The following is a 12,398-nucleotide window of genomic DNA, read 5'->3' as shown; positions in this document are numbered from 1 at the left end:
ACCGCGTCACAGTGTTGCCGTATTTATTTTAGTAAAATATGTATATGAACGTTACAAATATAAAGTTACTTTTACGAAATAATAATTTGTTATGAGAAGCTACAAATTTTAAATAAGTATAAAACTTGCCATATTTTTTTTGTAAAATGTATACGAAGGTTTAAAATATAAGTTACTTTTACGAAATTATAATTTGTGTTATGAGAAGCTACAAGTTTTAAATAAGTATAAAACAAATATTATATACGGTAATTTAATTAATACTATTAATTTTTTATATCATTGTAATCAATTTTATTGTATATGCATTTGATTATCTTTAATTTAACTAAAATCTATGAATTTTTATATAATTTCAATGCATTTCTATTATATACGGTAATTTAATTAATACTATTAATTTTGTATATCATTGTAATCAATTTTATTGTATATGCATTTGATTATCTTTAATTTAACTAAAATCTATGAATTTTTATATAATTTCAATGCATTTCCTATTAATTTTTATATGCATTTCTTTAATATTATGTGAGAGTATGAAAAACTGGAGACTTGGCAACTCTGACACCATTTAAGAGTATGTTAACTGTCATATAAAAGCTTGGCTAGGTTAGAGTGCCTTGCGAAATGACGAGAGCTTAATTTCCCGACTCAGCACCCCCCACTACTGTTTATATGTGCAAGTATTTAACGAATGGCGGGAAGTTTGAAATATATGGTAACAATTAGTGCCGGTTGTTCGACCGCTAATCAAAACTTGATTGTAATCAAATATTGCAAATATTTAATTACAAGCAAATACGTCACAGCAGCTGTCAAAATTGCTTATTATTATTATTGATTTGTAAATAAAAACATGAAATTAACATCAGAAAGAGATAAGTTTAATTATGGTTTATTTTAAATTAAAACGCAAAATAATAAAATTGAATAAATCCAAACGTCATTAAATAAATCAGTCAAGATAACCTCAAAATGTAACGTATTTGATTTTAATTAAATATTTGAGTTCTCATTAGCGTTCGAACAATCGACCCTTATTGTATTAAATTTCTGTCTTTTTTTATTCCTATACATACTTTAGTAACAAAATCTAGATTTTTTACAGAATTAATTATAAATACTACTTTAATTTTTTAATAATAATTTTTATTTAGAAAGCTGTAAAAAATTACTCCTGTTACATTTAAACAGTCATTTCATTAATTATTTCAGTTCATCAAAAAACTTCTTGCGATTTTATTTTTAAGTGGTGGTAGGTTAGCAATAAAGGTATTGTGTAGAATAAGGGATGGTCGAATTTGCTTCCTTTCTCAAATACAGGCCATTGAAGTTTCCAAAAATTTAGATTTTTTTGTAATATCTCTTTAGCGCATTAGAATATTCAAATGAAATTTGGTGTACACAACCTATAGAATGAATTGCCACTACACGTATAAGAACCGTGTAATAATCTAAATAAGTTACGTAGATTCGGGATATGTCGTTTATAATTTAAAGAAAAATTTCAGTTGGCCTCTGTAATATGTAATTTCTAAGATTTTTTGTAAGTAAATTCCATTTAAAACAACCTCTCGACTTTTCTTTATATCTCCTACAACAAAACTTGTAGTAGCTGTACAATCCATAAATAATGCTTACCAAATTGCATAAGAATATTCTAAAGTGTGTATGTGTTAAATATTACAAAAAAATCTAAATGTTTGCCAACTTCTAAGCCCTATGTATAAGAAATTAAGCACAATTCTTCCACAATTAATTAGACGAAATACCATTCTTTTTTGATAAACTATCACCTATAAAAAATATCACAAGAGTGTAAACACCCTATATAATATCAAAGAATATAGACGCTAGACGTCTATATTCTTTGATAATATACAGGGTATACAATGTACCATAACATTTTACAGTTGTTTCCAATTTAGGGAAAGGTGAAATAAATACAAGATGCATGTAGTATATAACAATTATTTTAATTTTTATTTAAATAGTACGGTCAGTGTACTATTTCTTTATTTATTTATTTAATACACGGGATAACCCCATTAACAGTTTAAATTACAATATACAATATCACAGTTAGGATTCAAAACTTGAAATTACTATATAAAATCAATATTAAAAAGTTTTAAAAAATGAGACTAAAAATCTTACATACTAAAATAAAACAAAGTATAACAAGAATAAAATTTAACTGAGTTAAAGTTATATTGAAAGTATCAAAATCGCGATCATTTAATAGCCCCATGTATCTATCCAATGAGTTGTGAATACCATAGGTTGTTCTGTGGAAAGGAATATTGAAAACATTGTGGTAACGTAGAGCTTGATGGTGAACATTAAAGTTAATCTGGCTTAACAGGTTCGGACGATCAATAAATCCATGTATGATCTTATAATCTATTCTCTTCAAGTGTTCTCCAATGTTATCATAAACACTTTGTACAATTCTGAAAAATACTACATTTTACTTCTGCTACTAATGCAATAATAAACAAATAAAATTCATGGCAATTACATCATCTTATAATATTAAAATATATTTGCTTACTTTTTAGGTGGAATTCCAACAAGCAATTTAGAAGCAATTTTTTCTCTTTCTTGCTTTGGGAGTCTAATTTTTCCAAGCTCAATTTCATGCCCATAGTGTGTTTTTTGGAAATTCACAGTTATTTTATCATTGGCGCTGACAATTTTTATTTGGCTAGTGCATAATGAATCCATATGGCATAAACCTTGAGACTTACAATTACGCTTGTATTGCTTATTTAATACTTGCTTTCCATCATGAGCTACAAAGAAAAAAAAATTTAATTATAAATAATTATAGTATCCATCTAATAAGATGTTATCATATGTTAAGTATCTTACTTACATGTTTTGCTACGATTGCAATTAAAGTATGTAATATTTTTATCTTGCTTGTATTTAGATACAACATAGAAGCTGCAGGATGTTTCTTCCATTGATCGTTTCCAAATAATAAATTCTTAAACAAAAAAAAAATTAAATTAGGAAATGTCAAAATTTTCCTTGCTGAAAGGAATTATCACAATCAAGTTCCAAACACTTAAAACCCCATACATTTTTAGCATAAGATATGCGTTCAACCTGTTTAAAATGAATTTGTGTGACGTGTCTATTTAAAGTAAATTGTCTTGAAAAAACTTTATCACAATATTTACACGTTACAGGCATTTTAAAAAAAAATAATAAGACACCAAATATAAACATAAGAAATCAAATCATAAAGTTAGGTTAAGTCCAAACAAATCCATAAATGTCAAACTGTTCCGTTCCCAAAAGCTTAGGTGGTGGGGGGTGCCTAGTCGGGAAAATAAGCTCTCGTTGCGAACGGCCCCATTTTTCACTTTCACAACATTTGTTCACGGTTCCGGTTCCGGTGAAGATAGCCTCAAATGAGTTTGAGTTTGACAGAACGAAATGACGAAATATTGTTAATTGGCAGTGTTGAAATTTACATTTCAAATGTAACATATGAAATCAAAAGCAATAAGATATTTACAATTAAGAGTTTAGAATTACCAAAATAGAAAAAGTAAATATTTTTAAATTGGTTTTTACAAGTAAATAGTAAAATGTCATTATAAATAATAAAAAATAAAGTCACAAAGACATCTGTTGCAATCTGGCAACTGGTGGTTTGAGCTTGAGGGTTCTGACTCTGACCTTACTCTATTGCCAAATCTATCTGCTTACCTATCAAAAGGCAATTACTATTTAAATGGGAATAAGCCACAATTAAAGGTTAAAATACGTTTATTGACGTTTCAATTTCCACTTCGGAAATCGTTCTCAAAATACAAACATTAGTAAATTGTAAATTATAAATAAATTTACTAATGTTTGTATTTTGAGAACGATTTCCGAAGTGGAAATTGAAACGTCAATAAACGTATTTTAACCTTTAATTGTGGCTTATTCCCATTTAAATAGTAATTAATTTAAAATGCCACAAGAAAATAGCTTCAGAACAATAATATCAAAAGGCAATTATAAAAAAAAATTTCTAATAATTAACTGCAATTAATAACAAAATAATATTAAACAATTTGTGTTTTATATAATTCATAAAATTGCAGAATCCATAAAGTAATATAATAAAAATGTACTTTTAAAATACCATCCCTCTGTTTGTATTTGAAGCATATGTATAACATTTACATTATAAGGACATGGCAACACTGCCAACGCAATATTTATGCTGACTTTCAATAAATATGAAATATCGCACTGAAAAAATAGTTACATGCAGGGCCGGCTTTTGTTGACATTCTTAATGGAGTAATTATTTTTGATTTACAAAAGGTTGCAAATACATCGCACAACGCAAAGTAATGGTGAAGATCGTATTGATGGAACCATAGATGAAAATACTTTTTTGTTTATCCTGATGTTGGCATTGATAGACCAATAATACACCGATTCCTTCTCCTGTGTTGATACAAGATATATTTGTTCGTCGTGGAATTTTCTAATAAATTATATTTCGTAATATTGTTGTGAAATTTATTTATGTCTTTATTTAATTTATAATGTCTTTATTAAAAGGTTCTTATTTTAATTTATTAAAAAGCACAATAATTTATATTAATTTATTTAACGAACAATACATAATTTATATAGGCGAGCGTAACATTTAAATCGCGAACGCGTCTTCAAAATCAACTGTTCCCCCCCCCCCCCAAATAAAATGTCCTGTTAATATATGCCAGTGCCGTTAGCTCGAACCATCGACAGCCTTCTCGACTAGAGGCGAAATTATAACGGTAAAGGCAAACGAGTATTTCCACATCGGTTCGACCGTTTCTGGAAGGTCCGTTCAGGTAAATAGAAGCCTCTCGTAAAATCTAAAACATAAGCATGTGAATAAAAACATGTTTACAGGTTAAAACTATGACTCATATTTTTACGTAACAATATAATCGAAAAATAAAGTCATTGTAACTGCCACGGAAATTTCACAAACTCTGAAAGTTCCAATTCTCTTTGGGTGACAAATGTTTGTGGTCGATAATAAGAAACTTTATGTTGAAATCGATTGTTAATGTCCTGGAAACCTATCAAAATTACATTTTTCCTTTATAGTCGAAAATCGGAGTAAACGAATAAAAAACCAAAAAGTATTGTACGAGTATATTTCTATAAATATAAAAATGTAATAACCTAAAGAATAATTAAAAAAGTATTACGAATTATTACAAGAGAGCATTAGGAAGATAAAAAGAATTTATATTATTGTCATTACACCATGATTCGGATATACATAGTAAATCCAGACTTTCAGTTTTAAGTAATAATTCGATACAATTTATTTTGTTTACAATAGATTCATACAGAGTTAATACATAGTTGTTTACATACATATTTTGTTTACAATAGATTCATACAGGATTTGTAGTTGATTGGTATTGCCTTTAAAATTATTTGTAGTATCTAGTTTGCCTAGGCCGGATTTGTAACAATTATTTCTGGTTTTGTTGTTAACTCCGGTTAGTACAATTCTTGTACTTAAAGTCAAAACGACGAACCATTGAACCTTCAGGCCAGATGCTGGGATTGAGAACTTCATTTTTATAATCCAATGGATATAAAACTTTAAAGCTTGCTTGGTACTCCGTAACCTTTAACTTCTTGCAGTAGAAATGTATATTTGGAGCATTTACCTTTAAATAATTGGTCAAAGCTTCCGTTGTCTGTTGTGTAAATATATTATGGTGATATGATAGAGAGACAGGTAAAGGATTTCAAGCTGTTCAATATCCAAAAACTCTTTCAAATGGCGGAATTTTAGTAGCCATTTTTATTCTTATTTTTTCTTATACTATTTTTTATTTGTAATTCCCATTTAAAACTCAGAAATATTTTATGTACTCCAATCCATATATTTGATCTTATTTACTTATATTTAACGAATTAAAAATTGGCAGACAACTTTTGTATATAGCAAAAAGTAGATGAGTATTTAGTTTTTTCATAATTTAATGTAAGTTTGTTTATTCGCAACCATGTTTTTATAATTTTGAAGTCTTGTTCTGTTGTAATTTTGAAGCATGTTTAAAATTTCTTTAAATTATTCCCCTTAGAAAATTACTTTCACGCCGCCTATGTCTATATATTTTGTTAAAAGCCTTAAAAATATCCCAACAGCATCGAGCGATTTGTTATGCTTTTTTTTAACAATGAAATATTTCACCAAATGTTCCCTGTTCTTGTTATCTATCCTTTGCTAAATAGAAATCATTCCTAGTAACAAAGCAATCAGTACCTATTGTGAAATACCCTGTCTACCGTCTCAGAAAAGCAGAGGAGTTGGTTTTCGGTGAAAGTATAATTTCTGTCGGGAGATAGCGGTTAGGTTACAAAAATGACCACACTAGCCTTACTATTTAAATATCATTTTTGGGTGGCACTCTTCAGCCAATACTCCCACTCATTTTTTTATCCTTGCTTGGCTAAGAACAGAATTCGAATTCATTTTCAAGTTGGTTCCTGTGGCAAGCGGTTTGTCTCCATCAAACGGCGGTAAGTGTATTTTCAATTCACCCTTATCTATATATATGTATGTATATATATATATATATATATATATATATATATATATATATATATATATATATATATATAAGTTATAGTGAATAACCAGAAGTGTATGCAAATAGTTGTAGGACATTGCCCAAGCCGCGTCTACTGTTTCAACATATCTCCGGTTAGCTAGAATTACATTTTTATCATTCTGTGTTGTTATGCATGTAAATATTAATTTTATAGTTTAGTTTAGAATCTGTTCTCTTCAATGAAACTTGTCTTTGTAAAAATTGTTTAAATAAATCTTTTTAAAAATCGATATACCGAGTGTTCCAAGTTTAGTGGCGCAGTCAGTAGGATAGATAAAACGGGCTTTAGTGAATATAAATCCCGGTTCGTATTAACGATTTAATAATCTATCGAACTAATAAATAACTGGAACCGCGAATAAAGACTCTTAGTTGGGTGAATTGAGTAGCCTGACTTGAAGAATAGTGTAAAGGAAAATTCGAGTGAATATTGAAGTTCCTGTGAAGGTCCTGTTCCTGCCGTGTCAACGTGGACTCAGAGCATAGATGGGCTGGAAACTATTCTTACTGTAAGTACCTTTATTTATGTCGTATAGAGAGCAAGAATTTTTCATTAATTCAGATAGTTCAAGTAATTCTGACTCAGATTCTGACTCAAACAACAATACATTATCATTTAAAACTAAACCAAATACTTCTAATATTTTTCCTAAAATTATTTTATCAAAATCCAAATTAACTATGGCTTTACCTCAACTAAAAAAAGAATATCTGGACATGATCCCAGAATTCCATGGAGATGTTGCGTTACTTCCACGCTTCATAGATATTTGCCAAAAATTAGTCAATAAATTCTATAATATAACCGACCCAACCGATTTTCAAAATGAATATTTGACTTCTAGCATTTTAGCAAAAATTAAAAGTGATGCCGCCATAAATATTTCCTCATGTAGTATAAGAACTTGGGAAAATTTAAAAGATGATCTATTAAACACTTATGCAGATAAGAGAGACGTATATACACTTAGTATAGAAATCACACACCTTAAACAAGGCAATGACTCGCCATTTGAATTTTTCCAAAAAATACAGCATCTCTTAAATCTCCAAATATCTTTGTTGCAAACTCGTTCTAATATTAACGAACAAGAGATACTTGGTAGTTATTTCAGAAACTTAGCTTTAAGAGTATTGCTACGTGGTCTTAAGGAACCCTTGGGTACTTTTATGCGTACCAAAAACCCTATTGATATGAACACAGCTTTAAACGTTTTAACAAATGATTTTCAAATTTATATGGGACAAAGTAATTCCACTAAAAATCAAAACCCCTCATCATCAAGTAATTTTTCGCATAAAAACAAATCAAACTCATCTAATTATGTTCCATCAAATAAATTTAACTTCCAACCTAATTACCAAAGAAATCATAATTATTCTCAATCCCCAAAAAGTCACTATCAAAACATACAAACCCGAACTTTTAATAACAATAATCAAAACCAACCTGGCAGTAGCAGAGATAATAACATTTTTAGACCAAATCAAAACCGAAATTTTCCAAACCCAACTCCGATGACTATTTCAACAACTAATACTTCCAGACCGAACCAAAATTATCAAAACCGATATAAACCTCGTAATCAAACCTATTTTTCAAACCAACCACAAAATATAATTCCAGAAGAACTACATAATATAGACGAGATAAATATTTCTGAAGATAATGACCATTTTTTAGAGCAACTTGCCTCGGACCAAATAGAATAGAATTATTAAATTTAACAAATAAAGAAAGTGCACTACCGTATATAATTTTTCCTGAAAATAATCTGAAAGTTTTAATTGATACCGGTAGTACTAAATCTTTTGTTGTTCCAAATGTAGCGGAAAAATATTTCAAAAATTCCATTTTTCGGAAACCCTTTCAAGTTTCAACAGCACTAGGCATGACCCAACAAAATTTTTGTACTGTAATTCCTACTTCTAAAATATTTGAAACCAAAAATCCTATGAAATTAAATTACTGTATATTTAAATTTCATGACTACTTTGATTGTTTATTAGGATTAGACAATCTTAAGAAACTTAATGCCAAAATAGACCTTACAAATAATGTCTTAATTACAAAGAATAGTCAAATTAAAATTCTTTATCATAATATTAACAAGGAAAGCATGAATTGCATAGTAGTGCCTCCTAGAACCGAACAAATTATTTCGGTAGACATAAAAAATGTCAATAATGGTGATGTAATAATTCCATATACCAAAATTGGGAATTTAGAAATCCCACAATGTTTAACAAAAGTTCAAAATAATAAAGCCATTTGCAGTATTTTGAACTCTTCTGAGAATGCCTGTAAAATTACTTTCACTTCACCTATCGAAGCTGAAAGATTCTCAGAAAACTATAGCACAGTTTACCCTAATTTAAATAATATATATGCAGACAAATTTAAATTCGATATTTCCAAAGTTCGTACCGAACACATGAATATCGAGGAACGGGAAAAAATATTAAAGCTAATCAAAGAATTTTCAGATATATTTCATGTAACAGGCAATATGCTATCCTTTACGAGTAAAGTAAAACATAATATTAAAACAGTTAACGATATACCTATCTACTCGAAGTCCTATAGATATCCTGAAATCTATAGAAAAGAGGTACAGAACCAGATTCAAAGTATGTTGGATCAAAATATTATCCGTCCCTCAGACTCACCATGGTCATCCCCAATTTGGGTAGTTCCAAAAAAGTTGGACAACTCCCAAGTACCTAAATATAGGATCGTAGTGGACTATAGAAAATTAAATGAAATTACTTTAGGAGATCGATATCCCCTACCTAATATTTCCGATTTACTTGACAAACTAGGTCGCTGTCAGTATTTCACAACTTTGGATCTTGCTTCGGGATTTCATCAAATAGAAATGGCCGAAGAAGATATAAATAAAACAGCTTTTAACACCGAAAACGGTCACTACGAATTCCTTAGAATGCCCTTTGGATTGCGTAACGCCCCGGCGACCTTCCAAAGAGTAATGGACAATATACTTCGAGGAATACAAAATGAAAAGTGTCTTGTGTACTTGGACGATATTATAGTGTTTAGTACTAGTCTCCAAGAACACCTTACAAATCTAAAAGAAGTTTTTAAGAGATTAAGAGAGTCAAATTTTAAAATTCAGATTGATAAATCCGAATTTTTAAGAAAAGAGGTTGCATATCTGGGACACATCGTTACACCAGATGGTGTAAAACCCAATCCCGAAAAAATTAAAGCTATAGTAAACTTTCCTATTCCAAAAAATACTAAACAACTAAAAGGTTTCTTAGGATTATTGGGATACTATAGAAAGTTTATAAAAGATTTTTCAAAATTAACTAAACCTTTAACTTCTCGTCTCAAAAAAGATGCAATCATAAATGTAAACGATTCAGATTATTCTCAGTGCTTTGAAATGTGTAAAAATCTTCTTATTAATGACCCAATACTGCAGTATCCCGATTTTTCGAAACCATTTAACTTAACCACAGATGCAAGCAACTTTGCTTTAGGAGCTGTATTGAGCCAAGGAAAAATCGGATCTGATTTACCTATAGCGTTTGCTAGTCGAACTCTAAATAAAAGCGAAACCAACTACTCAACAATTGAGAAGGAACTTCTTGCAATTGTTTGGGCAGTAAAATACTTTCGCCCTTATCTTTTTGGTCGTAAGTTTACAATTGTAACTGACCACAAGCCATTACAATGGCTATTTTCTTTAAAGGACCCTAACTCAAAATTAGTTAGATGGCGCCTTAAATTAGAGGAATATGATTACAATATCATATACAAAAAGGGTGCATTAAACACTAATAGTGATTTTCTATCCAGGATAGAATTAAACGTAAATGAAACAAATGATGCACAACTAAATACCGAAGAAGAAATTGATTACATAATAAATTTTGACGAAGAACTTCTTAATACTCCAAAAAATGATATAGAAAACGAATCACTCATAGTTGAATGCGACGAAAGAAATGAAGACCCAGATGACGAAAATAACACAATACACACAAATCAGGAAAATCCAACTATCGGCATCCCTATTGCAGAATATGCCGTAAATGTAGGAAAAAACCAAATAATAATTTCCGAAGTAAACTTCGAACCAGCAACACCCAGTATTATTAAATTATTTAATAATAAGTTAAGGATTCTAGTGCAATTTTCGAAAAACAATTTCGAAAAAGATGTCATAAAATTCGTCAAAGAATATATTGTTCCAAGAACAAAATATCATTTATATTTTGAAAATCCTATATACGAAAAGTTTAGCGTAGTTCTCCAAAAATTCTTTAAAAATTCCCAAATATCCTTCATTAACTGTTTAAAAAAACTTATCGATGTTTCCCTCGATGAAATAAAAGAAATAATTAAAAACTACCATGAAGGAAAACAAAACCATAGAGGATTGGATGAGACCGAGTCACGTATAAAAAATATATATTATTGGCCCAATCAAATGGCTTCGATTCAAACCTATATAAATGAGTGCGAAATCTGTCAACTAAATACGACAGAAAACCAATCAAACCATTTTATAATGTTACACCCACAGCAATCAAACCCTTCCAAATATTACATCTCGATACAATTACATTAGAAAATACTAAATTTCTAACGTTAATCGATTCATTTTCCAAATATGGCCAACTCTACAAATTAAACTCCGCCCAAGGAATAGAAGTTGTAAACGCCCTAATAAAGTACTTCTCTCATCATAATACACCCGACCAAATAATCTCGGACAATGGTACCGAACTTAAAAATTCTCTTGTCCAAGAACTTCTTTCTATTCATAAAATCAAGATTCATTTTATATCTTCCCAACACCCAGAATCTAATGGAATTGCCGAAAGATTTCATAGCACAATTATCGAACATATTAGATTATTTAATAACCGCGACGAATTTAAGGATGAACCAATAAAACAAAAAGTCAATTACGCCCTATTGGCTTATAATAGTAGTATATATTCAGTGACTAAATTAAAACCTTACGAAATAATAAATGGACATTTAGAAAATACTTCTATATTCGACTTAGATCTTGAAAAGCAACTTAATAATAATTATATAATAAACCATAAAGAAAAAATGAAGTTACTTTACTCAGAAATAAATAAAAGTATACAACAAAATAAAGAAAAAATAATTGGAAAAGCAAACTTAAATCGTGAAGAATTACCTGAAATAATTCCCCCCGAGATATTTGTACGTAACAAACAAATTAAAGGAAAAACAAAAAAAATATATCAAAAGGAAGAAATAAAAAATATCAATCGTGAAAGAAAAACAGCCAAAATCATTACTCGACATAAAAATACAACTGAAGACATACACATATCTAATATTAAACGTCCTAAACGAAAACCTTATAATTTTATTGCAGGTGCATCGCAGTCGGACATGCAGCGATCAACATAAAGGATATTAGCAACAATATTATTCTACCCATTAATCTTGGACCTGCCAAAAACAAAAAGCAAGTCATACTTTTATCCATTTTTATGATCTTAATCCATTATTAGACGAATACAATAATCTAAATATTCAATACAGTCATCTTAAAACTAATATTTCGAACGATACCTTTTTTAGATCAGAAACCGAAAATTTTATTAATTTAATTCAGTATGTTAAGAATAGTATAAATGATAAGTTAGATAATTTTAATATTCATTCTACTAGTATAAGAAACAAAAGAGGGTTGATAAATGGTCTTGGATCGATAGCTAAAGCTATTACTGGTAACT

The 12,398-nt window shown here is 29.3% G+C and overlaps 1 protein-coding gene across 4 annotated transcripts in view; it reads right to left on the bottom strand.

The window, feature by feature from the left end:
* Window positions 1-2,022: 2,022 nt before the first annotated feature.
* Window positions 2,023-12,398, bottom strand: part of LOC140439477 (uncharacterized) — a 36,997-nt gene continuing 26,621 nt past the window's right edge. Inside the window, exons 1-4 of one of the 4 annotated variants that reach the window (XR_011950631.1) lie at window positions 3,091-3,631; window positions 2,882-2,995; window positions 2,558-2,798; window positions 2,023-2,456 (exon numbers count right to left, since the gene is read on the bottom strand). Coding sequence is in view for 2 of the 4 variants with exons in the window: in XM_072529406.1 (XP_072385507.1) it covers window positions 2,135-2,456; window positions 2,558-2,798; window positions 2,882-2,995 (677 nt within the window). In the remaining 2 variants the exon portion in view is untranslated. Of the gene's footprint in view, window positions 2,457-2,557; window positions 2,799-2,881; window positions 2,996-3,090; window positions 3,632-4,570; window positions 4,878-12,398 lie in introns of those variants that run through there. The other 3 variants (XR_011950632.1, XM_072529406.1, XM_072529407.1) reach the window with 3 other exon arrangements.

The sequence above is a fragment of the Diabrotica undecimpunctata genome, chromosome 4 (genome assembly GCF_040954645.1).
Source record: "Diabrotica undecimpunctata isolate CICGRU chromosome 4, icDiaUnde3, whole genome shotgun sequence".
Lineage (NCBI taxonomy): Eukaryota > Metazoa > Arthropoda > Insecta > Coleoptera > Chrysomelidae > Diabrotica > Diabrotica undecimpunctata.
This window is presented reverse-complemented; position numbering and strand designations above follow the sequence as displayed.